Here is a 26,384-nt window from a genome sequence, read left to right on the forward strand (position 1 = left end):
CATATGCTTATTACAAAGCTGTTTTTTCATGAGTGGGAAGATTTCTGTCAAGACGAATCTGCAGATGTTTGGGGCTGGTTTTGTTGCTGACTCTTTGATTCATGGTAGTTCTTGGGATGTGTGAAGGATGGGAAGAGGTTCAAAGGAAGAACCTGAGGAGCTTGTTTAACAGTTCAGCTTGAAGATCTCTATGTGGAAAATGAAAATCTGCCCTTCTGCTGCCGTGGCCAAAATGTGATGTGCTGGGAGTCAGCATGGAGGCCTCGATCACGTAAAAGCTGTAGAGTCTGACAGTACTTCCACGGCAGAGAGCAGAGGCTCTTTTAAGAGGTGCACTAGGTGGCCTGTTTAAAAATCATAAAGCTCTGGCTGAGGTTCCAGCTCAGGACAGCCTCTGCATGGCTGTTCTTTAATAAAACGCCCAGTCTTTTTGGCAAAAGACTTTCGGATACAAATGCAGTCAAATACTGACTAATCCAGTAGTCTCTTCTTAAGGAAATCAGCAATTGCTTTGGGATTTTGCTGGAGTTCAAACTCAGCAATTGTGGCTGTTGCACGGTTGTATTAAACCTGTGAAGGCAACTGCCCAGAGCAGGTAAAGCCACATTCCACTTTGTCTTTTTTTCTTGATGCTTGTTCACATTGTAACCTCCTCGCCCAGCAGAGCTGGTGCCTTCAGGCTGCCCCAGCACCTCTTGGCACAGCCCGTGTGCTGCAGGAAACTGCCCTCGCTAGCCTGGCAGTGGCAAGGAGACCAGCTTGTCCCTTCAGTGCTTCACAAAGGATAAATGAAGCAAGCTGCTCCTTTCCCACCACTGCTTCTGAAGACGCTGTGGTGCTTTGTAGCTGCCATGATTGCACCAGGGGCTCCTGTGGACTGAGGCTGAAATGCATGTCACGGGCTGTGTTTGTCCCTTCCCTGTATCCCACTTACAGCTGTTGTTTTTTCTAATCATCCTCTCCCTTGCTTCAAATCACAGACCCAGATGTTGGTGTTTGAAAGTGCCCTGCAGGAGAGGTACTGGACCTGCTGGGGCTTTGGATGACCGATTTGCTGTGAAGCCAGGAGCCAAGGAGACCTGTCCCACTGCAAATGGAGCTGCCAAGTGATGCCAGAAGCTGCAAATGCCAACCAAGATGTTGTGGACCAGGTAAAGCACATTAGGGTTTTTTTTTTCTTGGCCTGAAGAAGTTGGAGGGAAGGACCACTTGTGGCATTTAGTGTGATCCTTGGAGCTGACCGTGGGAGGATCTTGCTGGGCTGTGGGTGCTCAGGTATTGCCATGGTTTTAAATGCGAGTGATGCCCAGTAGTAGAGAACTGCCATGTGCTTGGCCTCTGAAGAAGGCTCTGTGCCCTCCTTGGGTGGAGGAGAGGAGGGCCTGGTGCTCCCCAGCCTGTGGTGCCCCATGGCACTGGGTGGGATGGAGAATGCCCTGTCAGGACCCTGCCAGCTGAGGAGAAGAGTTGGGTGTGGAGGAGGAGAGACTGACCCTGCTCTGCTTCTGTGACTGTGAAAGGCCACTAAGCCCTGCTCCTCCAGTGTGCTGGTGCTGCAGCTTGTTTCTGCCCTCAATATGGTGGGGACTTAGGTGGTTTTTAGCTGTTAGAGGAAACACAAGGCCAGGAGAGTTGGGATTAAGGTACTGTGAGCCCCAGGAACAACTATCAAAGCATCCTGTAACTGTGTAGGTGTCACGGTCCACTCGGTGGACTCGTGATGGTTCGTTTACTACGATCTTGAAAGTGCAAAATGAAAGCGACCAACACCAAAGGAGATTGTATCAATCAAACAGTGCAACTTTATTGTGTTGCTTGTGAAGCGGCACGTGATAGTTAGAGATGGGTGAAAGAAAGGGGGAAAGTGAAGTGAAGTTTAGAAAGAAGAGAAAGAGAGGTTATAGCTACCACCACTGATCTCAAGATGTCCTAACAGTCCTGGGTCCAGCCAGCGCTCCGTTGTCGATCGTCGTGATCCTTGGCGGGGAAGCTTCAAAGCTTTGTTGCCCAAAAGTCATCTTATGCTTAGTAACACACCTTGCTCCTCCTCTGCCTCAGGGATCTCCGCCCTTCTCGAGCGAGGCTACCACGCATGCACGAGGGGGAGTGTCCGAGGCATGGTCGGTCTTAGAGGTGGGTAGCCTTCAACCAGGAGGTGTGTTTTGGTATTATAATGAAGCAAAGTTCATCTGAAGTTCATGATTTCTTCATCAATGTTATGGCAACAGTTTCGATCCAGCTTTTTTGACAGTAGCTATGCGGTCATCTCTAACAGCTCCAGTTAGGCTCAGGTACTGAACAGCACTCTGTACCACACGGCTCGGGTACGAAGAATAGCACTGCACTCTTTGTACCACACGGTCCAGTATTCTGAAGAATAGCACTGCACTCTTTGTACCACATGGTCCAGTATTCCGAACAACAGCACTGCACTCGTTGTACCACACAGTTCTGTATTCAGGAGCCTTTGCACCGCGTTCCACTCTTGGGATCCGCAACTGTGTTCCAAACAGGCCGTTGTCGGGTACCTTCCTGTCCATGTCCCTGAGGACAATGTTGAGACAATGCTGATCTTCTGACTGACTCTTACAGTAGGTGATGAACGCCCTTGACATCTGTCCACTTTCTTGTTTAGGCTGAGATGCCTAAAGGCAGTACCTTGCTGAGTCAGGCCTGAACCTCCATCCAAAATCTACCCATCTTCCTGTGGCATTGTCTCCTGGCAATCACAGCCTCACAGTTACTGCCTTGCTACCTTCCATGTCAGAGGTTCCCCTTGAGCTGTGATTAACTTCTTGAGGCTTGTAAATTTTCCTCTGCATTTACACAAAGACAGCTGGCTGGATTAAACGGTTTCATAATATTATGGAAAAAGAAAACCTAGGAGGCATTACACTTGCCGGGGCCAAGGAGGCATTACACTTGCTGGGGCCAAGGACTTTGCTTTGTTTCAAAAAGTGAGGAAAACCCAATTTATTCTTTTTGGATTTCATGGCCACACCACTAATGTCAGGGTGTCCAAAATGTAGGCATTTGAGTTATTGTCTTGATTTAGAAAAGGAGTAGAGACGCAGCTTAGGGTTAGGAAGTGAGATGTAAAATAAACAGAAAGTGAGGAAAAAAATTGATTCCAAACATGGGAATAAAAAGGAATAAAGCAGACCCAGGGCTGCGCTTTGATGTGTGTGCTACCAAAAAATTTCATATTCTCCCCTGCAATGTGGAATTGCATTGCTCAGAGAAAGGCAGGGGAAACAGGGCTAAAAGGAGCCAACTTGATTTTCCTTCTGTCTCGGAAGAAAACAAGTACGAACGCTGCTTGGATTAGAGAGGATTATGGGCTGCCTGTTTGGGAATTCATGATTGGGACTTCATGATGATGCAGCTGGGTAAGTGATCTCACTGCAGTTATTTAGTAGAAAATGTTTTGATAGCACCTAAAATGGTTTGAGTGTTGCAGTCAGTCCCTTTGTTGAGTGCTGGAGTTCTTCCTTCATGGGTTAAAATGGGGGAAGGGAATGCTCCCATCGAATGGTGTAAGCTGTCTGTGCCAGCACTGCCCTCCTCTCCCTGGGGCCTCACTGCAGCCCTTGTCTTTGCCTTTGCTGCAGCTCTGTGTCCTCTGCAAGACACCAGATGTGCCCAGTTATTCTGTGGGTTCGATCTGGTGAGTGCAGCACTGATGCCAGGAAAGATGTTTCTGATGTGCCTGTGTCAAACCCCCAGGGGCTCTGGTCCTGGTGGTCAGAAGCTGGGCAGTGCCTGTGCTGTGGGCTTTGTCTCGGAGCCTGCAGCAGGGCTTTCGGGGGATGCAGGCTGATAGTGCTCTGTGTCCTTCTGGCACTGCAGCAAGAGAGAGGTTAATAATGCCGCATGCCTGCTGCTGCCCTTGGCTGTATGCTTGTTTGTTTCTGCAGGAGGATGAGAGCTGTGTCAGCAGCATTTCCCAGGGGATGGGGGAAGGATTTTCAGCCCTTAGAGCGGCTCCCTGCATGAACCAACAGTTCCCTGTGCCTCTGAAGAGAGCAGGGCCAACAGCCTGCTTTGGTCAGACCCTGCTAGGATGGAGAAGGGTGGCTTGTCTGAAGTGCTGAGGTGGCTGGTTTGCTTCTGTGCTGGGCTGTGTGCCAGTGTGATCCCCTCTCCACGCCCTGGGCTGCTTGACATGTGTCCTCTTGGGGTCAGAAACGCAGGCAGCCAGCTGAGAGCCAAGTGTGAATTGGGAATGATGGCTCCAAGCTGAACTTACTGGTGACAGTTGGATATTGTACAGGAAAACAGAGGGGAGCTCATGGGGCAGAGAGAGTGTTGGCAAAGCAAGAGGGGCTTGTTGGTCCCTGAGGGAGCAGAGATGGGTGTGTACAACCCCAGGAATGGAGAGGGGGCAGCGATATAAACCCCATAGCTCCTCTGAGTCCATGGTCCTGAGCATGTGGGGTGGTGTGGATTTCAGCGTCTGGGCTCTCTTTTTGAAAGCGTAGGTCTCCCCTGGGGAAGATGGCTGATGCTTCATTTTGTGGCTGGCTTGCAAGCCTTCTTTGAACCGGTAAGTCCCATCCTCGGGAAGAAGCCTGGAAGAGACTTGGTCCTCCCTCCACTTCCCTGTCTCAGCTACACCCGTGTACCTGGGCAGGGAGCTCTGTGAGAGAGGGGTCTGTCTTAGGCTTTTCCATCTCCAAGCATGGTGAGGCCCAGGACTGGGTCAGCAAGCGGTGGCTGTAGTCCATCCTGCAGGGCACTCTGAACTGTGTGTGTCAGCTTGCAAAGTCTGTACACCTGTACTGATTTTAATTTCAGGTCCATGGCTGTTCCAAGCTGGCAGCTTGACAGGGCTGCCTGGTGTCTGTAGCCATTGAGAGCCATGGTTATGGTGAAGAAGCTACAGGACAAGCTGGCTGTGGCCTCCCTCTGCTCAGCTGCCAGCAGTCTGGCTGGCAGCATCCACCTGCAGAGACATCTCCCCACGGGGCTGTCTGGGGATGCAGTGTGTTCCTATCCCTCAAGGTCCCTGTTAGCTAGAAAAAGTAATGATCTATGGTGTTCATCTTCCCTGCCATCAGAAATTAAGCATCTTTGGCAGAACGTCTGTGTTTTGCAAAACACCAGAGCCCCTCGAGGGCTTTGCGTGCCAAAGCCAAGAGAGAATCCAGTAAAGCTGCTTTTTGCAGGGAGCACCGGTGCCGTTCTGCTTGATCCGCAGGGTCTCTGTAGCTCCCCTTTCACGGGGATGCCTCAGCTCTTCCCTGCTGCCGAGGAGGGTTTTGCCTGGGTGTATCAGGCCCTGGCCAAGGGGCTTTGCCTCCCTCCGGGCTGGGAGCAGGTTTTGCAGGGGTTACCCAGGCTCTGCCTCTAGCGACGGGTGCTGCAGGGAGACTGAGGAGCCTGTCTGAGGCAGGGACAGAGCTGGGGCCCTGTGGGTGCTGGGCTTCTCCGGCCTGGGTGGCTGAAGTTAGTGCCTGCAGACTGTCCTGGGGTGCTCTTACCAAGTGGTGACCTCTTCAGTGATGTGATTTGGAATTTCCACAGGGATAAACCATGTTGCTGTGTGTGCTGGTGTAGTTGCCCTCCTGGATATGTCCAGCCCGGGGTCTGGCAATAGCAGGTGATTTGCCTGGAGTTGAAATAAGAGTGGAATGTATGGAAATTGGGATGTGAGAAGAGGAGCCAAGAAGAAAAAGGCTTTGGAGTCAAGGCATGTGCATAAAAATATTTCAGCATACGTTTCTCCCTGTCCAGTATGTTTGAGCTGCCCTATCCCAGGCTTCTCCTGTACTGTGAACTCTGCTTTACTTTGGAGTGAACGTGTCCAGGAAAAAAACCAAACCTGCCTAAACTTTATGCAACATCTAGAAGATCTTGATGGATCTTAATCTAGATGAGAAAATAGAGTGAAATAACCACATCACAATGTCCACCCGGTGTAGTGGTGGCGAGTAAGCTGTCCTGTTTTCCTAGTTGCAGAAGCATCTCTGGCCTTGATATGAACATGAGGGATTTGAGCAAAGCTCAGCAAGGCCTGACCTCCCCTTAGCCCCGTGCCAGCCCCTGCACAAGGGCACTGGGCGTTGCTCAGAAGGGACGGAGGGTAGTGGAGGCTGTCATCGGAGAGAGGAAGGGAAAGCCACAGGCACATGATAATCCAGGTGCTGGGTAACATGGGCAAGTCCCGGGAGCTGGCGGGGAGGTAGCGACAAACATCAGCTCTGAAATTAGTACTCGGGGACCAGCAAACTCATCTCCAGACAGGAGTGTTTGTTCCTGTTGCCGATCAAGTTAACCGGTGCCATCAAGTGCTTCCAGGAGGCCCTTTCAAAGTCACAGTTGTGACCTGAGTGTGAGACGTGGCTGGGATTTTCTTGCTTTGAACATGGTAACCCTGGCAATGCCCTTCCCCAGCCCTGGTGGCAAGGGGAAAAGAGAAGCCAAAGGACCTATTTCTGTTTTCCCCTGTAGTTCTGCTTCGGCTTTCAAGGCACAACTGCTCTTCATGCAGCGCCGGCAGTGGTACTTCAGGCGAGGAGGGCATTAGCTCTCAGTCCTTGGCAAGGAGAAAAATGGTGTGTTTGGTGGAAAGAGCCCTTGCACCAAGGGAAGCTGGAGTCTTGTAGGGCTGAAGATGAAGCTTTGCCCTTGCACGCTCTTGAGAGCCTTTGGATGTTGTTGGTGGCCATGTCCTGTGGCCAAGTGCCATCTAGTGAGTCCTGCAGGTATCGCGTTTGGAGACTGAAACTTGCTGTGATAAAAAGTGCAGGGTTTGGGGGCTTTTTTCCCCAGTTTGGCAATCCCTCTTTGTTTGTTTTTAGAAAGGAACGACAAGAAGGAAGCAGGAGATTTGTTTTTCTGGTCTGAAACCCTCAGCTCTCTCCCCCTGTAGTAAATACTTTCTGATTCACGTTGTGTACAATATGGGTGATGTTATGAGCTGTTTTATTTGGGTATGGGAAGAAAAGGCTCCTACAAGTCTTCGTTTTTAGGGCCGTGCCTGGAGGAGGAGGCACGCAGAGGCCTCGTGGACTCGCATGGAGGCAGGGGTGGATGATGGGTGGGAGGATGAAAGGGAGCTCTACACACCCAGCCCCAACTCTTACCTTCTTCTCATTGCTAACCAGAGACATGACGAAGAATCAGCGATTGACCGGGGAAGCGTGAGCAACATTGTCAGTATTCACTGTGAGAGGGAGGATTTGGAAGGTGAGTCTCTGCATGTGTCGTGCTTCTGAATAAAGCAGCACAGTTCTTTTCACATAGGTTACTATTATGGCTTTTTTAACAAAGGGAAAAAAGCTGCCACGGAGGCCATGGTGTGAGTTTTAAATGTCCCAGAGCCATTGTTTGTTGTTGCTCAGTTGTTGCAAAGCTCGAGTAAAATAAACCTCGATAAAAGGGCCGATCTATGATGTTCAGGGATCCAGTGAAAACCACAAAAAACCCCACAGGTGTTTCCTCCTGGGATAGCTGCACGGATTTAACCGTGGTGTCTGCGTCAACCATCCCACAATAGTGAGAGCGCTCCAAATGCTGCATTTTCTCAGGTCACCGGCTCCTGTCCGTGGGCATGCGGATGCCGCTGGTGAGGCAGAGCCACCGGCATCACCTACCCCATAGCCAGAAGCATCAGGAACAGGAGCGGGAGAAGGACTCTGGCCCGACGGAGCCAGGCTACCCCTGTAAGTCCCGCCATGGCCTGCACTAAACTCCTCGGGGCTACGTGGGCACTGGGGTCCATGTGGCTAGCTGGAGTGACTTGCTGTTCTTCTGAGGGAAAGAGGCCTTATTTAGCAGGACCCCCTTTTTCCAAACTTTTCTCAGATTTTTTTCTCTTTAAGGCAGTTAAATGCATAATGCAGTTAGGCTTGACTTCCTTAGAGGGATCCTGGCTTTAAGAATGTAAATGTGGGGAAGGAAAGCTGCCCATCCCTATGCAGAGGTGGAATCGATGCTTCTCCTCCTCCAAGGCTCTGTGCAAGCCTGGCCAGAGCCAGGGGAGAAGGCCCAGCCCAATAGTTGTGGCTGAACTGGTGCTGATCCGATGCCCACTTTGCACGTGAGTGTGACGGGCTGTATTCAAGCGCGGTAACGGGACGGGCATTTGTCTTCTGCCCCCAGACACCTTGTCCCAGCGGGTGCAGTTCATCCTGGGGACCGAGGAGGACGAGCAGCACGTCTGCCACGACTTGTTCACCGAGCTGGATGAGATCTGCGTGAAAGAGGGTGAAGGTGCTGAGTGGAAGGAAACAACAAGGTAAGTCTCTGCTCCCGGCTGCTGTAGGTGAGGAGTCCCTGTGCTGACAGTGCCCGCGGGCTCTGCTTTCTGCTCTGTGGGAGGTGAGGCTTTTGCAGCTGCAGGTGCTGCTGTGAGGAGCCTTCTGCTCTCAGCACCCCACAGCTTGATCCCAGGGGCTGCAGAGCTGGGGCTGTTTTCTTGCAATGGGGCTGACGGTGCCCGATGTCTGCAGGTGGCTGAAGTTCGAGGAGGACGTGGAAGATGGCAGCGAGCGCTGGAGCAAGCCCTACGTAGCCACGCTGTCCTTGCGCAGCCTCCTTGACCTGAGGAGCTGCATCCTCAATGGCATGGTGCTGCTGGACATTTGTGCCAACAGCATGGAAGAGATCACAGGTACCGTGGGCATGGCAAGTTGCAGTCGATTGGCCAAGAAAACTCTGGCAAAGTCTGTGCTGTAGATTGCTTATAAGTTGGTTAACTGTATAGAGTCAGAACGGCCAGACGGGGCAAGAGAATTACATTATTTAGAATGGGAAATAATTACCTTAGCGGAATGATGAATGAGCACTTTGATGATGTTTTTTAGCAAAAGAAAATTCTTTCTGTGGCTGCAAAGGCTGAACTGTGTTAAAATGTCTTGCTAAGCAAGGCTGAGCCTGCGTTAGGGTATCCTGTGTGGCTCATCCCTCTCTGGGGGCTTCGGGGGTCAGGACTTGATGGAGTTTCTGCTCTGATGGCTTCATTTCCCTTTGCCATCCCCAGACATGATCCTGGGCCAGCAAGAACAGTTCACGGAGTTTGACGAGCAAATGCAGGTGAAGGTTCAAGAAGTTCTCATGAAGAACCATCACCATCAGGACGAGAACAAAGGGAACAAGCTTTTTGACATTGTCCACTTCTTTGCTGATGAGAGCAAGGAGCCGCCAGACCTGCATGTCCTCGACAAGCCACGTGAGGGTTCCTGCAGGGCTTCGACCCGATTAGACTATTCCTGGTAAAGGGGAAGCATCCCAGTTGCTCTGTGTCTGTCTTTCTGACAGTTTTTCTTTTTCCTACCAGCCCAAACACTCACCCGTCTTCCTTCTCCCACAGCTGCAGAAGCTAAAAATGGGGTGAACCAAGAGACTGACACAATGGGTTTAAGCAAGGTGAGACACTCGTAGCTTTCTTACACTTTTGGGGCCAGATCTGCTCTTGCAAACTTGGCTGCAGAGTTCTGTGAGCTTTGTTTTTGGGGTAATTGCCTGAAAATTGCTTGTTGTGCCCAGGTGGAGCTGCACTTCCTGAAGAAAATTCCCGCCGGCGCTCCAACGTGCTCATAGGAGAGCTGGATTTCCTTCAGCAGCCCATCGTGGCATTTGTCCGCCTGACCCCGGCTGTCCTCCTCTCTGGCATGACAGAAGTTCCCTTCCCGACAAGGTCTGAATGAGAAGCACAGAATTTTTATTTTAAAGAAAAGAACCAGCAAAAGAACATCAGATTGTGTGCATCAGTTTGGTGTCCCAAGGGCACAAGGCCAGCGGGAGCAAGCACGTTTCTCCCCTGCACATCTCCTCACCATTGTTTCTCCTTTCCCTGCTGTATGTTTTAAACCCACTGGCCAATTTTAATGAAAGTTGGCCCAAAAGTTAGATTTGGGATCAGTTTTGGTGAATTTCAAGTTCACCACAGAGTCAGTGAGCCTATGAGTCCCCTGTCGAGCTGTGCTCTGGGTTAGGAGCTTCCAGGAATTTCCTTGGGTGCCCTTTGAGCAAGGGCACGTCCTTCTCTCTCATGTTGTTTTTCTTGCCCAGGTTCCTGTTTGTTTTGCTCGGACCAGAAGGAAAAGGCCATCAGTACCATGAGATTGGCAGGTCCATGGCTACTGTCATGACGGATGAGGTGCGATGAGATAAGAGAGATCTCTGGGTCATTTTTGGCTTTCTACACCTCTCCCTGTCTCTGTAGTAGTGAGGAAGAGGATTTGCTGTCCCAGCTGCCCTCAGCTCTCCAAATAGCCCACCCCTGGTTCTCAGCCCAAAGCAAACACGCACATTTGCATCAGCCCACATCGTGGAGGCTGAAATCCCACCCGGGGTGCATCCTGCACCTCGTCCTTCTCCCCGGGGTCCCCATCAAGCTGTCCCCAGTGCTGGCATTGTGGGGGCCAGGAAAACTTGCCTTGCTCTCGAAGGAAGAGGCTGTGGTGTGCCATGGGGGACGGAGCCTCATGCAGATGATTGCAGATACCCGGATGCACAGATTTTTCCTTTTGGGGGAGTATTTCCTGCCATTTGCAGCAGGAAACGTGGGAAAAATGATCTTGCATTTAGCCAAGAGCTTATTGCGCTGCTCAGGCCATCCGAGATGGGTTGTCCTCTCACCAGCTTGTCTCCTGTTGGCAGGTTTTCCACGACGTGGCCTATAAAGCCCAGAACCGGGCTGACCTTGTGGCCGGCATCGACGAGTTCCTGAATCAGGTCACGGTCTTGCCGCCAGGAGAGTGGGATCCATCGATCCGAATCGAGCCCCCGAAAAACATCCCTTCGCAGGTGGGTGCTGCGGCGCAGGGAGGTGCGAGGGGGACAGGCAGGATGGCAGCCCGGCTGGGGATGCTGTTCAGGGGCCTGAATTCCCAGGGTCTGGTTTGACACAGTCACATTCCCAGAGCAGAAGCAAGGCAAACCAGGGCTTGCAAATCCATATCTTTATCCTATTTCCATTTCAACAGCAAAAAAGGAAGATGCCAGGAGCTCCCGATGACAGTGCTTCTCACAGCAAGCCAGAGAAACACAGCGGTCCTGAACTGGAGCGAACGGGAAGGTGTGAGCTTTAACAGTTTGGGGTTTTTTTCTGTTTGCCTCTCAAATCTGAGCAGGCACCTTCCCTTCTAGCAGGTTTCTGGGGTTAGTTGGTTGAGTGAAGGGGCTCCACGTTACCAGCTTGGTCCCCTGGGCTGGGCAGGTGGGAGATCTGGGCAGCTGGGCTCAGCCACAGCATCACTGCACACAGGTTTTCCTGATTTGGGGTGGAAGCAGATGTGTAAGTGCCTCCAGGTAGAGCTCTGCTGCTTCCCAAAGCAAGGGACTGTTGCAATAAGAGGGGAGAGGCTCTCAGGTTGGGTCCTTTTTCTTTTGGTTGGAGGGGTGTGTTTGTGGGCCTGTTTCTCCTGGGTATGAAATGGGAGGAGGCAAGTGCTTCTGTGGAGCAGTGTTTGTGAGGGCCCTTCTGCAGCAGAGCAAACTCCATGTGTTCTTCCTCGAGAACAGTCTGTTTTTATTGTCCATTTCTCCAGGCTCTTTGGAGGTTTGATCTGGGATGTGAAAGGAAAGCCCCGTGGTTCTCTGGAGCGACTTTTGGGATTGTCTGAGGCTGCAGCGTCTGGCGTCCTTCCTCTTCCTCTACTGTGCCTGCATGTCCCCTGTCATCACCTTCGGGGGACTGCTGGGGGAGGCGACCGATGGCCACATCGTGAGCACCTCTCTCCTATGGTACACCTTTCTACTGTGACCTCACGTCCCTCACTCCTTATCTTTGCCGAAGTGAGGTAAATAAACCCAACTGATTCCTTTTTGATTTACAGAACGGTTTGATGCACCTGCAAAGGCATTGCCTTGTTCTCAACCAAGAACATTGTCAGTAACCAGACACATTTCCCATCTCTACTGTGCCGTTACTTAAAAGAACCAGGAATGAATTAAAATTTGGTTTACTTGATGATTCCAAAGATTCATTTTATCAGTCTGATTTTTCTCAGAAAATTTCAATGCAGGGAATTTTCAGCAATAGAAACATGGCTGTTTTGTGATTATGGCGACTGTGTTAAAAACAAAACGAAACTGAAGAAAAAACCCCAACTGTTAATGCACCAGACTGAACATTTTTTTCTTTTAATCTGTGGCTACTTAACATCTTGTCACACTTAGTGCTATTCATACTGCTAATAATGCATTCAACTGATGTAAATTCTAAGGAATACAAACTGAATCCGATCTCTTCTGCATATCGTTTTGAAGCCTGTGAGGGTTAGTAAAGCTTCAGCTACGAAAACTCTGAAAACCGGGGCTGAAATTTTAAAGCAATCGCATGGTATACCTTTCTGCAATTGCCCAAGGAAAAGTTTTCTAAAAGTGTTGCCTTTATTTTTATTTTAAAAAACAAACAAAGGAAAATAACTTTTCATGTGGACTTTCTAAAAACCCCAACTGATATTCTAATAATGTGAGCTAGTTGCAAAGTGGGGTGAAGATTAAATTTCTATAGCTTTTTTTAATAGTGTATATATATGCATTTCTACTTTTCATTAATATATTTATTCTTTTCCCTGTCATGTTATGTTTTCTCTCAGAAGAAAACTTCTTGGGATTTGAATCTCAGTGTAAGATGTTGATGTATGATCACTACAGAAGTTTTCCAAGGGTAGGAAGGCGTGCCAACTAATAAATGAATTGCTCCAACAGAAAAGTTTAAGTTGGTGGATAAAATAACTTGATACTGTTAGAAGTTGAAACCCCGGTGCATCTGTGTGCTCAAATTAAGCATTCAGCTTTACAGAGCATGCAAGGGTTTCCCAGATGGCTTTCATTCCTGACTACAGCACCGAAGTTAGCACCTGGCTGTGCTGGGATGGAAGCAGCCCTTCTTTTAAAAGGGGACATGCCAAGCTCATTCTCGATGATGCATCTTTAACCCGGCTGGCAGAGAGGGGCCAGCCTGTTCCTTCAGTGGGGTGGTTTGGGAAGCAATATTAATTTTAGTGCTGCTTCTCTCACTAAAAGAGCTCTTTTCAAATAGCTTGACAGGGAGATTGAGGATGTGTATAGAAGCTGAAAATGAACCAGTCCTGCAAATGAAAACTTGACATCTCTTAACTCCTCAGCTAATTCAAGCATTAAAATTATTAAAGTGGATTGTCTTTAGCTGGGCTATTTAACAATTTGTTGAAACCCTGGTTTGGGGAAACTGGCTTTGTCTATCGTGGTGGAAGTATGCCTCGTTTAAAGTTTCACTGTTCTTCCTTGATCCTAGATAGAACTTCAGTAGTTGCAATGTTCTTTTATGGTGCTGCATTTTATTTACCATCAAGCGCAGGTGAAAAAGGCAGTCCTTGTTACTACAAACAGTTAAATCAGATTTAAAAGAAGATCTAGGTAGCGTTTCCTTGCAGTATCCTCTTACCTCTAAAGGAAATACATCTGTCGTCCACAATTCTTAGAGCAAAACACAACAAAAAACCCAAACCACTTTCAGAACTTTTTAGCATCCCTGGAAGTTTGTTCATGATCACCTTTGATGGACTACTTCCCCTAATGGGTTGGGAAAAAAATAAAACTAATTCATTGAGATGCCAGGAGACATCTGGCCAAACTGCCCGCAAATGTGGAGAGTAGCTGTATTGTTGCTGTTCTTCTTTTTTCCTTTGTGTCTCAGCAGACTGGTCGTGACCTTCAGCTCTAGCCCACATGTAGAGTTGGCGCATGCAGGATTGCTGCAGACTGCGTGACATTTGAGTACATCAAACTAAAATGAAGAAGGCCACATCCTTGATTCTTTTCTCAATTCATAGGGTATAAGAGGAGGAGGAATAGCCTCAGGAATAGGAATATAGGACTAGCCTTCAGCTATTGAGTTCCCTTAAAGAGGGAAGTTGAAAATTAGTGGAAAGCAGTTAGGTTTAGACCTGAGAATGGCCAGTTCCTGAAAAGGGACCTGGCAGCACGGTGGAGGCTGGAGGCCCTGAGGGACTGGGATGAGCCCATGTCGCAGGAAGGCGGGTCATGCAGGAATGTCTTGGAAAGGAATAGGTTGAGCATTTCCCACACCTGGCTGTCACCTGCACAGGGGATGCCAGCACAGAGCAGGGCATGCAGCCTGCTGGCACCTCCCGGCAGGTCCAGATGTACCCGCAAAAACCATCTCCTGCTGGGTGGGAGGAGGAGCGCGGCGCCTGGAGCTGGCAGCAGGAGAGAAGGGCTCTCTTCAATCTGCCTGACGTGCCCAGCAGTGAGCAACCCAAACCAAAGCTGTATCGCCTGGCAAGCTGGACAGATTTTTGAAACCTGTTCAGCTGAGAAATCCTGATGTCTCCAAGGTCTGAGGATGGATGAAGCAAAGGGACCACCCTGGCGACAGTGGTGTGTGCTGCCAGGCATCACGCAGAAAGACACCAAATTTGGCCAGTTTAAAACCTGAGGGAGCCACGCGGTAGGGACTGGAGCATGAACACCCAAACTTCTGCCCACCTACCGTGCCGTCTCGATGTCCTTTCAAAGCCAGAGCCTGGGGAGGCGGTTCAGTGTGTGTGTGCCTGTGTGAGTGCGTTTTCCTCCCACGTGCCCTGCCCTCTGAGCTTGTTACGCTTCCCAGCCTTCGACTGTTGCTGAGCTCTCTGCATTAACGATGTGTTTAGTGGGACTTGCTGACTGACAGGGTGCTGCTACTGTCGCTCCTGGCTGCACCCTCGCCTGTCAGATGTGCCTGTTGTGTGAAACCAGCCGGATGTTTTCTCCCTCCCTCCCCTTTTTCCAGAGTTTTTTGCTGAACTCAGCACTGTGACATGCGCTCTGGCACTGAACAGCAGCGTGACCGAAGCGGTACGCTACGCTAGACAGGGTTTGCAGTGGCCGAGACTGGAAACAACTACACCTTAAGGTGGGTAAGTACCTGGAACTTTTTTGCACTTTTGAAGCCTCAGTAACAGTCTGACTTGTTGAATTATTCGTTATAAAGCACCTGCAAGGGAACACAAATGGAGATGGAAGGAACCTGCTTCCACTGGAACAACTCTGAACTTTGAAAACCAGCACTGACACCAACACTGACACCGCCTCCAACACCGACACCGATACCTGCACCGACACCGGCACCAACACCAGCACTGACACTGCCTCAGGCACTCCCTGCAGCCCGGGTCCTGGACCGCTGCATGTTTGCGTGGCAGCTCTGTCTGGGTCACCACGTTCTTTCTGGTGGTGGTTTTGACCCGAGTGGAGACCATAGCTCAGTCTACTTGTGGAGGACGATGAGATGACAACTAGCTAAGATAAGCTCTAGAGCCAGGAGAGGGACTATGCCCTGTCCTCCGCACGCCTTACCCGCGCGAACTGCCCATGCAAAATGCTGCGCAAACTGCTGTGCTGCGATCCTGGTCGCTCGCGCTCCCTGGGGTCTGCTCTTCTCCGTGAGGGGCGCTGGGCATCGTCACTCCAGTCTGCACCCACCCCAAGTCCCCACTGCCCCTGTTACGGCTCACTCTTCCCGCTCAAAGGGAGGCGGCTTGAGGCACTCCCCCTTCCGTGGGCTCCTGCCTTCTCGGCTTGTGGTTTTGCTGCAGGTTTTTTGAGGCTTTCAGAAGGGTCCCTCACCACTATCCTCCGCTTCAGAGCCCCTCTCCTCAGCAACTGAGCTAAAAGGGTGGAGGCAGAGAGTTTTAAACTGCCATTGTCACTCTAGTGGGTTCTAGCTCATGATCATCTCTGAGGACCTGGGCTAGCCTGGCCATAAATTCTTCTGCCTAGGATATGTGAACTTCAAAAAATCCAGCTCTTTTTAGACTCTGAAGAGGAACTAATCTTTTGGGAAAACCTGGCTTGCATCTGAGTCAGTTAGACTCCAAATAGAACATAAAAACTATAGGATGAACTTCTAGCACGTTCCATTTAATGTACGGCTTCTCAAATACAAAGGAATTTATTTACAATACACCATCATCCCCTTTTCTTTTTCTTCCCAAAACGAGAGAAGATGTCACAGAAGATGCAAATACATAAAGTCCCTTACAGTCTAACAAGCAGACACATATGCATTATATAAATCTACTTACATACGCATACAGGATTCTTAGATAAGAACTGCAGCCACCTGAACATATGGCAAAGCTGTGGGCAAGTTTGCATTCAAAAGAAATGGAGGTCAGTAGAAAATAGAGCAATGCTCAGGGGAATTTTACAGCCTAGACAGCTTGTCAGTGCCACAGACAGCCTGCACGCACAGGAGAATCAAAGGTATCTACTACCAGTCATGACAATGAAGTTTTAGATAGCTGGCTAACCTGGGAGTCAGTAGCTTGTGCAGGGGCACAGTGCAGCTCAACACTTAAGCATGTGTCAGTTGTAGTAAATCTTGAAGGCAGTAAGGCCGCTCATTAACATCAAGTCAGATGCGTTTTAGCTCCTGGCTCACCCAAAGCCTGAAGAGTATCAGCTGGTATGAAATGCTGCTGTGCTCTTTCAAACCAGATGGGCAGATCAGCAACACAGTTATTTGATCAAAATACAAAGAAAGTCAGTGCCTTACGATTTACCCTCCACCTTCCTACCAGATAAGGAAACACCAGAGGACCCAACTACCAACGCTGCCCCTTCTCACTCCACCAGTGACGGGGGCATATGGCAGAGTACAGCCAAATGAAGCAAGAAGTTATGACAGAAAAGTTTTCAGTGTTAAAATACTTGGAGAAGTAAGAAATGCCTGGGAAATGACAATCCCACTGCTCATGTTTTTCCTGCAGAGCTACATTTTTTATTTCCGCACCTTAAAATAAAAATGTTTATTCTCTTTCAGGAGTTTGTCAGCTGCCCCAGCAGCAGTAGTAGAAAGCTGCTTTGGAGCCCGGCCACCTACTAAGGAATCTGCATAAACCCATCAGAGGCTAAGCTTTGCTCAGAAATGACCGTGCAGTGGAGTGGATGTGATAGGAGTCACAGAAGTATGAGCTCAGTCCTCCCCCCAGAGTGCCGTGCTTGAGATTATGGACCCAGGGGAAAAAAACCTTTGTCGTTGCCTTGCGTATTTTCTTGGAAGGTATGTGTCCAATAAATAGAAAACGGATGCTGCTGATTACTTACCCCTCAGCATCCACAAATGTTTTACAATTAATGGGCCCAGAAGAAAAATCGTTCTATCCCCGTGCTTTTGAAACAGCAAGAGATGGGTCTGTTTGATGCCCTGTGACAGAGGACTTTTATATGTCCAGTTTCTTTTCTCAAAAGGGAAAAAAAAAATGAGCGACTGAGAGTTCACTGAAGAAAAGGGTAGACAGGGAAGAATTCGAGCTTGAGGTTAATCATAACATATGATTTTACAGGCTTGGAACTTAAAAAACGGGAGTAAAATGACTAAATTAATAGAATGAAAAGTGCTGTTAGAAAAACCTCTACAAGAAAATGCTAATAAGTTTTCTTGTCTCTTATTTTCATTTTATTTGCTTATTTCAGTCTCTTCATGAAGTCCTTCTTCTGAGCCTCATTCTGACATTGCCATGGATCAAGTACACTGTCTTCCACAAACAGCACCCAGTGCTACACTCTCCAAGGCCAGAAAAAAAGACTTCCTAGTTGTGTTGAGAACATTCAGAGCCAGACTGTCATGAGCTTGCACTGTGCAGCAGAAATGTTCCTGAGAGTCCAGCCCTCGCTGCCTGTGGAGAGGCTGATCTCTCTCAAAAGTAAATTATTAAGGAAATACTTTCCTTCCAAAAGCTTCTTCTGAACAGCGTTCTCTCTGTACCGCTGAATGGAGCACAGCGTAAACAAAGACAATACAATTAAATATTTTGCGATGAAGATACAAAGTTTCTTTGAACTGTTCTTACCAACACAGTTAAGTGGGCAGAATTCACTGCCCAGACTATCAGAAAGCCTTGGGTCTAGGCAATTAGTCTTCTGCAAACATCACTCACGACTGTAGTTTCTCCATTCATTGATCCAGAGGGATGTACTTTGAACTGAGTTTTAGCTGATCCGTTCTGCTGCACTGCCAGGAGTATGGCACCGTACCATGGAACAAGGTTGTACAACTAGAAAACTTTACACTTGGCACAGTCATCAGATGCTAAACTGGTGAATGCCACAGAAATATAGAACATGAAAACAAAAAATGGTATTTTCTTTTTCCTCCTGTAAAGATGTTGATACAGACTCTGCTGATGACCATCTTAAACTTGGTTCTTCTCTCAGGATTAGGGTACAATCCCAGAATGGATGTGGGTGGAGCAGACGTTGGGGCAGTTTCTGGTCCAACCTCCTGACCAAAGCAGGGTCAACCCTGGGGTCAGAGCAGATGCTCAGGGTTTGTCCAGCTGGGGATTGAAACCCCCAAGCACAGAGATGGCAAAAGTCTTTCTGGGAAACCTGCCCCACTGCCAGACTGTTGTCATGGAGGAAAGGTGCCCCCTGGTCTCGGGCCTGAACTCCCCAGCTACAGCTGATGCCGTGCTCCTGCAGGGGTGGGAGGCCCACTGTGACATCACCGAGGGGCAGAGGCTGACGTTGCCGAGCAGTGGACTGTGACATCAGCGAGTGATGGACTGTGACCTCACGTCCCTCGCTGCCCACAAGGGCCAGGCGAGACCCAGCCCAGCCCAGTCTGGCTCGTGCCTGAACTCCTGCCGAGCGTGCCTGCGAGGTCTGGAGGGTCGAGCGAGGCTGCTCCTGGTGCTGGGTGGTGCTTTGGGGGCTGCCGTCAGCAGCTCTCGGTACCCATCCCGGAGCCATCCCCTGTGTTTCCCCGGCCCTGCCTGGGTCAGGCAGCCGGGCACCGCCGGGCGCACTTGCGACAGCGGAGGTGAGCTGTGCGGGGAAGCGTCCCCCCGGGGTGGCCTGGGGCGGGCGAAGGGGCTCGGGGAGCCAGAGGGTGTCCTTCGCCAAGGGCCTGGGCATTTCTTCCTCCCCTTCCCCTTGCTGGGACGGTGAGTGACCGGGGCCTCTCTCCATTTTGCAGCGTGTGACACCAGCGAGGGGGAGCAGCAGCTCCTCGTCCTCAGCGCGCCACAGCGCCTCATATAGCATGGCTGCCGAGAGCGAGTGGAGGTGTCCCACCTGCTGTGACAATCAAGAAGATGTCGCTTACGTGTTGCCATGTCTCCACCAATTTTGCATAGGCTGTGCAGTGCGCCAGGCACAGCAGAACCTACGCTGCCCCCTCTGCAAGTCAGCCACAACAGCCATCAAGTTCTCGGTCTGGTCAGAAAATGATTATTTGACATTCGACGTCCCAGGCCCCACCGAGTCAGTGGCTGAGGACCACCAGGACGAACAGGGGGCTGCGGGGCCACTGCCCAGGGCTCAGGTGGGTGGCTTCCCTCCAGAGGTCTGGGCAGATTTTTTCAGGAGCCACCGAAATAACATCAGGCCCCTGCTGCCGTGGATGGGACGGGAGCTCCTGCGGCTCTTCGAGGGCCAGTGGTGGGAGGCAGGTACGGCAGAGGGACTCATTGTGAGCCACCTCTGCCTCTGGGGGCTGGACGAAGCAGTGCTAGTGCGGAACATGCAGAACTGCCTGGGAGAAAATACACCAACATTTGTCGGCCAGCTCTTCGATGCCGCCGTGCGCCTGTGTGCCATGGAGATCCGCCAGCACGTGGGCCAGCAGGACCCCCATGCTGCCACTGCCAGAGGGGAGCACGACGGCCCCGCATCCAGCCCCAGCCCCAGCCCCAGCACCTCCCACGGTGGATCTCCTGGCTCCAGCCCAGCCTCCTCCACCAGCCCTGAAAGCTCCGATGGGGAGGAGCAAGCCGGCACCTCGGAGGCCGCCCTCCGCGGGGGTCCCAGCCGCCCCCCATCTACTCCTGTCCCGGCAGAGCAGCAGCAGCCCCAGGAGGAGCCGGGGCAGGCGGCGGTGGCAGGTCCCTCTGCCCAGGGCTGCAGCCACAGCCCCTCTGCTCCCGACCACAGCAGGGACCGCTCAACTGGGGGGTCCCGGCGCCCCCCAAAGAGGAGGTCCCCCGGCCCCCAGGACTCTCCCCAGCCCTGCAAGAGGCCGCCCCGCCGGCAGCACTAGCAGGGCTGCAGCAAGTCTTTTTTCAAGGAAAAGACAATAAATTCCTATTTCTTTGACCCTGTCTCTGGGTGCTGCTTTCTCCCCCCTCTCCCGGTGCCTTTCCCTCTCCTCTGCACCCCACCGTGGTGGCCCCCGCCTGCTGGGGGGCACGGCCATGGGCCCCCGGAGCCCCAGGGCCTTGTTGGCACTGGTCGGGAAGCTGGTTTTGCTGCAGGTCCAATGCCCTCAGCCTGCCTCCATTCCTTCTCTCTGCCCACCTACTGACACTTCTGCTCTGCTCTGGGTTCTCTTGTTGTCTGACATCAGCCAGGGCAATCTCACTACTGGGAAGGCTGTCAAGGTGGCAGGGACAAGGAGCAGGGGTATCTGAGCCAGAGGCAAGCATTGGTGTAAAGTGTTTGGCAGGTACTGCATGATTTCTACCAGTCCCAGCCTTTAACAAGAAAGAAAAGTCCTCCAGCTTTCACCTCATGCAGGCTGGCATTTCACTTCTCATTTGGCCAACAGAGATATTTTGTACAACATCTCTACTCCAGGGCAAAGGTGGAGCAAGAGAAGAAATGCAGAAATACCACCAGAGGAGAAGAGAGAAGGAGAATGAGCTTGGGGAGGCAAGAGGCACATGCTCAAATGTCCCTCTTTGCATATACCCTGTGCACTCACATTCTCCTAAAACTGCACAGTCACTGTACCAGGAGAACTTTGGTAAGGGAAGTGTCATCTTCTAAGCTGAATCCTACCAGCACTACTTCTGAGAGAAAGTACAATGATGGTTCAGTTGGGTTGGGTTTAGCTGGTTAGGTTTAGCTGGTTTTTGACCTCAGGGTGCACAGCTGTAGAAACCACAATGCCATTAACCCAGCTGTTGTCTTGTCTCTCCAGAGCCTTTCCAAGCTCATTTGTTGGGGTACTTCTGGGGAGAGATCTGCTGGGTTTTTGCCTCTGTGGTTTGCTTTTCAAAACCAATGCCTGCAGCCAGAAAGTACTTTCTCTTTGTAACACCATAGGATTTGTCACCTTCCAGGGCTAAACACAACCATTTTCACTCCTGTTGCTTTCCCACCACCCTTTCTGTATTCTGTGATTCTTTTGAGAGGTCTGCAGCAGCTGAGAACAACCTCTACCATGCTTCCCCCTCTCATCTAACATCTGGTTGCCACTGCACGGCAGGGCTGAGCCACATCTCTCACTCAGCATCTTCCAGCAGTAACTCAGTCCCTGTCACACTACCCAGGAACACAAGGACCACCAGGCTTTTTCCACCATTACTACCTTTGGAAAGAGCAGGAAGATCCACTGCAAGTGCCAGATCTAGGACCAGCCTGATTCCAACCTGGATCAGACACAAATGCAACCTGCACTGTGGCCAACCCTCCCAAGCATGTTCACCCCAAAATCTCTGCTAGTCTAAAGAGATTGGTTATCATCACTTCTGGCCTCAAACAAGACCGCACTATTTCCATTCCTTTTTCCTTGTGGGTTTCAGACTATACAGTCATACAATGTACAAATACTGCACACAACAATATGTGTCCAACTCAGAGGGAGTGCTTACCACAACATAGCTTAATCATTAAACTGGAGTTCCATTAAGTAGCGAGACCACTAACTAGTCTGCTTACCTCTAGACAGAAGGCGGCTCTACCCAGCTGTGTTCAGGGAAGAGCAGTGTCTCTAGGCTGGGCAGAGTAATTCAGTAATCCTTTAAAAGGAACATTTAAATTGTTCACTTAATGAAGTGATGAGTCACAGGAATAACTGAGAGGAAGGAAGCTTTTTAACCGTGGGTGTGAGCTAGGCATTTAAGGGTGCAATTGTGTTTAAGTCAAGATCTTCTTCACTAAACGCTGAACTCAAGGTTTTTTTACTCAGAGGCTGGACCCCAGCCACAGACTGCTGAAAAGACAGGCTGTTAGGTGGGTGACAGCGTGAGAGACCTCTCCAACGTCTCAGGAGCTGCTGGGAAGCATGCACAGACAGAAGCAGGGCTTTTCTTTCCATGTGGTGGTTTCTGATCTATTTTCTTTGGTGTCTGGTTTAATTCTTGCAAGTGAAATTTGTATTTCTACCTTTAGCTATTCGTGGTGTCATGAGAAGTGTCACGGTAACTAGCAGACAGCACGAACGTCTCCCAGGTACGTGAGAGGTGGAGGAGTGCTCCTCTCCGCTTGCAGAGGTGGATTTTGCACGAGGCGGTTGTGTACAGCACTCAGGGACTTTGAAGCGGGATGGTGTACATGGTAAACGTGGCTGTGAACTGAAGACATCTCAGCATGCAGCAGGACGCAGGGCACAAGGTGCATCACGCTCACAGGCCTGCCCACAAACATGCAGCGCCGGCAGCTCTGTCCCTGCAAGAGGCAGTGCTGGGTGCGCTGGACCTTGTCCCACCCTTCCTGGTCAGTAGATATAGCATCAGCCTGATTTCTGCATAAAAGCAGATTGAATTGAAGGGCCAGACTTGAGCTTGACACCTGAAGGTCAGAGTTTAACAAACCATGAAAAATTACTTAGGGAAAGAAATTTATTCCAAAAGCAGTCCGAAAGTATTATGTGAGAAACAGGAGAATATAGGACTAGTAGTATGAGAAACAGGGCTTCTGGCTGGACTTACGCATACCATCGGATACTAGATGAGAGTAAACCTTAATAAACATATCTAGTGACGATGTCTTAACTCTTGCCTACTCTTTTTCCTAAAGCATTAAAAATCCGTGCTACAAATACAGGGCTGGAGAGATGAAAGGTAGACTTCAAAGGCATTGGTGTCATCTAGGAATCACACTTCTATGGATTTTCATAAAATCCAAGTACCTATTCTGTTCTTGGCTTTCAAAAAATCTTCCCCCTTAGCGAATAACGATCATGCCTCAAAACAGACACCCACAGAAATAAAGGCCTATACAGGATACTTGGCCCAGTTTTCTCCCAAGATATTTTTGAGCCTCAAGCAATAGCTTCACTTCATCAAATGCTCTGTTCCTCTCCTCTAATTTAATTTCTGATGCAGCTGTCCATCTAGGTCACATGCTGTTCATTATAGCTTTTAAATTTTGACAATGATTTTGGTCTGGATGCATGAGAAAGAGAATGGGTAGGCATTTGTCATTATAGTGCTAATGAAAGACTGTCCTGGCTATCCATTTTTAATTAATTTTTAAACATGAATGCTTTTGAAAAGAACAATTTGGCCATGGTTTATCTTCCCAGGTGCCCGGCTAGACAATCACATCACGTCTTGAAAAAGACTTACTTTGCTTCCACAGCATGCACACAACTTCAAGATTTGCAAGCATGTGCTAGCAAAAAAGGCCCGGGAAGATGTGTTTGCACATAAGTACAGAGTTATCCACTGTTTTGCCTCTCAGCATTAAATGTTGTGAGAGAATGAATTACTAACGAGGGCCTATATCCTCTGAAGATAATTAGGAACCCCATGCTCACTGCCTTCAGTGGGAGTCAGCTACCCAAGAACTTTTTGAGAGTAAGCAATGATAATAGCATTGCAAGATAGCACCAGAAGTTACTTGCATTTAATGCAGTTGGGCTTGGATCTATGTTTTCTGGGGAAAGCCATAGGCATGCCACAGTCCACCTATGGGAATAATCGTCTAGTGCTGTTGTGCTTCAGTAGCTCAAGTGACTGCTCCATTAGACTCCTCCTCTACCTACGCACAGCACCTGTACAGCCCAATGCAAGCAAAACACTGGTAATGACCAACTGTGAACACAGCCAAACACACGGCAGGAGGAACAACCTGGCTCCAGTATCACTCAATCAATTTGGACACAGGGCTATTCAAGGTACCTCTTTGTCATACCACACCCTGTGCTTCCAGCCCTCAAGTGAGACAGCAGAGTCTTTACACCGAAAGCTTTCAGCGAAAGGAAGACAGAACAGAGGAAGACAGAATGAGACATGTAAATTTTCTGCCGTTCCCATCAAAAGAAAACTCAAGGTCACACTTAAGCAGTACAACAGGAGTGATGTTTTTCCAGTTACCGTTAGAAGGCACAGTGCTACCTACATCTGTGATGCACAAACACCACTCTGAGGTTTCTGGCATTCTCAGCCAGCGAGTCAAGACCTAGCTGGCACCCCCTCCTTGTCCTTGAATACCACCTATACCAGTCCACCTGGGTTTCTAAATTTGAAAACAAGGATAGGCAAAGCAATTTACATCCTGACTGTGGGTCACTCAGCCAGAAACAATACACCTAGATTTTGGAAAGTTGCATAATGCACACCACAACAAGGACAGAGCCACCCCGTGGGAAGTAACAGACCTACCAACGTGCTTTCAATGAAGCAGGAACAGGATGTGTACGCTCTCAAACTGCTGCATAAAAGGATGGTTGCTGTGAAATCAAGGTCTGACCTATTTCTTAATTGACATAATTTTAATGTATTTCAGATTATACAATAAAAGAAAACAGCATTCTCAGTATTTCTACCAGAGCTAAGGCATTTCCTTGTGCCTCTTGTTGAGGAGTTGAAAATTCACTGTTTTTTGGTGGCTGGATCTCCATCCACAGGGATGTTGCACATTAGAGAAGGGGATGGATGAAGACAGCGTGCAGCATGCTCTACCTGGAGGCAGTGGTAGGCCATGTGTCAAGGGGCATTTAGTCCTCTGAAAGACTGAAATGGAATAGGCTGGTCCCATTAAATCTGACAACTGGTCATTGTTTCTCAGCAGAAATCGACTCCAAAAGATTTGTCAGAAACCAGTTTAGTGGGGAAATAATTATCCTACTTTATATTCTAGACAGAACTGCTTAAAATTCTCTTTCACGCAATAATTTTTTACTTAAACTCCTTTATCTGTATAACCTGCATGTCACTTCTTACACATTGCTGTGTTAAAGGTGGTCATGCGTTCTCCTATTGCCTTCCATCAACTATGTTCATTACTTTCTCTCATATAAAACTGCACATAAACACCCCTTCTGTCAAAGCTCAAAATCTTAAAAGTGGCCGTAGCTTTCAACTGATGAGGTTTTTTTACAAACCTTCCACTGAAACTTGTTTTATCTTTCCATTTTTAAGAGGATTAATGCACCCCACCAAAGCTATTTGTGCTTCTGCCCTTTCAGATTGAAATGCCCCTTGAATGAAAGCACAAAACCCCTGTTAAGATGCCACCTTGAGACCTCCACAATCTATATTCGGTCCCCGACTTTTCCCTGGGACAAGGCTCTGTGTCTCAATTCCAGCGCTTCAAAAGGGGGAATGTCATCGTTGCCTGACATTGGGCAGTGATCGGGAGGATGAGTAGGTTGGAGACTGCCAAGAGGTCAGGGCACAAAGGTCCCGTGCAGTGCTGCACTAGAAACACCAGTGCCCAGCGGCGCTATAACAGCAGAAGCCCGGTGCCACCTTTAATGGCAGATCACGCCAGGCACAGAGCTACACTGCTTCCCATTTTTAAACCCATCTGGTAATTGTGAACAGCTCTTGTCGTGTTCAGCATGGGATATCTAGTATTGTGAACACCAGACGCACGTGTCGGTGTCTCATCTTTAAAAAAAAACGCTCCTTGGCATTATGCTATACTGTGCTCTGAAAAAGAAAACCTGGATGTTTTTTCATGAGGAGCTTCTGCAGGCTCCGGGCAGCATGCGTCGGTTAGATGCAGGCAGTCCAGATACAGGCTGCAGATGACCACAGTGAGTTTCCAGCACAAGAAAGCTGTAAATAGCTCTTTACCACTTACGGATCTCTTTCTGGAATACTGTTTAACTTTCTGTTTGAAGGCAAAGCCTATTTTCTCAAAATGCTGTTGTTGCAGAGGCTGCACTTTGGGATAAAACAAAGTCAAATGGTTCTTGAGTTTGTGTTTGTAATGTTTAGTGACAAAATTCAATTAGAAGCTGTATATGTAAATGCTAAGTCACTTGGTTATGTTTAAGCTTGTGTGAATATATAATCCTCTTAACAGTCTAGATGATTTAATAGTCGCTCTCCTGAATAACTGTGCTTCTTTCCCCACAGGTAACGCAGCTGAATACTGCAGCCCACAGACACAGGGTTTAACTGGTTTGGAGGCCTTAAACTAAAACATAGTTGGAATGAGGCCACTTGGAAGAAGTCATCTTTTATGCACAAAATATTTATCATTTGAAGCTCACCAGACACTTATGCAGGGACAGCTCTCTGAGAAAAGAGTTCTCTGCACAGAACTAACACAAATGCAATTAGTGGACTGAAGCTAAAGAGGACATGTTTAATCTCATCTCTCAGAAGTTCTTCAAGAAGTCAGTAAAAAGAAGTTTTACTTTTTTTTTTTTTTTAATCTCCCTAGGAATGACTAGAACAATACAGCACTGGATTCCCAAGGGTAGAAGTCATGGAGTTCCATTCATAGATAGGAAAGAGATCACCTCCCATCAGAATTAT

At 49.2% G+C, this 26,384-nt stretch overlaps 2 protein-coding genes across 2 annotated transcripts; both read left to right on the plus strand.

The window, feature by feature from the left end:
- The first annotated feature begins 984 nt into the window (after positions 1-984).
- LOC141920634 (electroneutral sodium bicarbonate exchanger 1-like) lies at positions 985-11,930 on the plus strand. The gene is given in 17 exon segments (XM_074817717.1): positions 985-1,151; positions 2,059-2,133; positions 7,110-7,191; positions 7,533-7,667; positions 8,107-8,242; positions 8,457-8,617; positions 8,987-9,175; positions 9,284-9,372; positions 9,493-9,526; positions 9,529-9,643; positions 10,018-10,105; positions 10,609-10,755; positions 10,935-11,026; positions 11,499-11,524; positions 11,527-11,546; positions 11,549-11,694; positions 11,787-11,930. Coding segments are annotated over 17 exon segments (1,578 nt in total). The 5' UTR covers positions 985-1,109; the 3' UTR covers positions 11,788-11,930.
- Positions 11,931-13,751: 1,821 nt separating this feature from the next.
- LOC141920635 (uncharacterized) lies at positions 13,752-20,040 on the plus strand. Its single transcript, XM_074817718.1, has 4 exons — positions 13,752-16,661; positions 16,766-17,005; positions 17,419-18,766; positions 18,923-20,040. The coding sequence occupies exon 4, from the start codon at positions 18,989-18,991 to the stop codon at positions 19,982-19,984; it is 996 nt and encodes a 331-aa protein (XP_074673819.1). The 5' UTR covers positions 13,752-16,661; positions 16,766-17,005; positions 17,419-18,766; positions 18,923-18,988; the 3' UTR covers positions 19,985-20,040.
- The last annotated feature ends 6,344 nt before the right edge of the window (positions 20,041-26,384 follow it).

Source organism: Strix aluco, chromosome 3 (assembly GCF_031877795.1).
Source record: "Strix aluco isolate bStrAlu1 chromosome 3, bStrAlu1.hap1, whole genome shotgun sequence".
NCBI classification, from domain to species: Eukaryota; Metazoa; Chordata; class Aves; order Strigiformes; family Strigidae; genus Strix; species Strix aluco.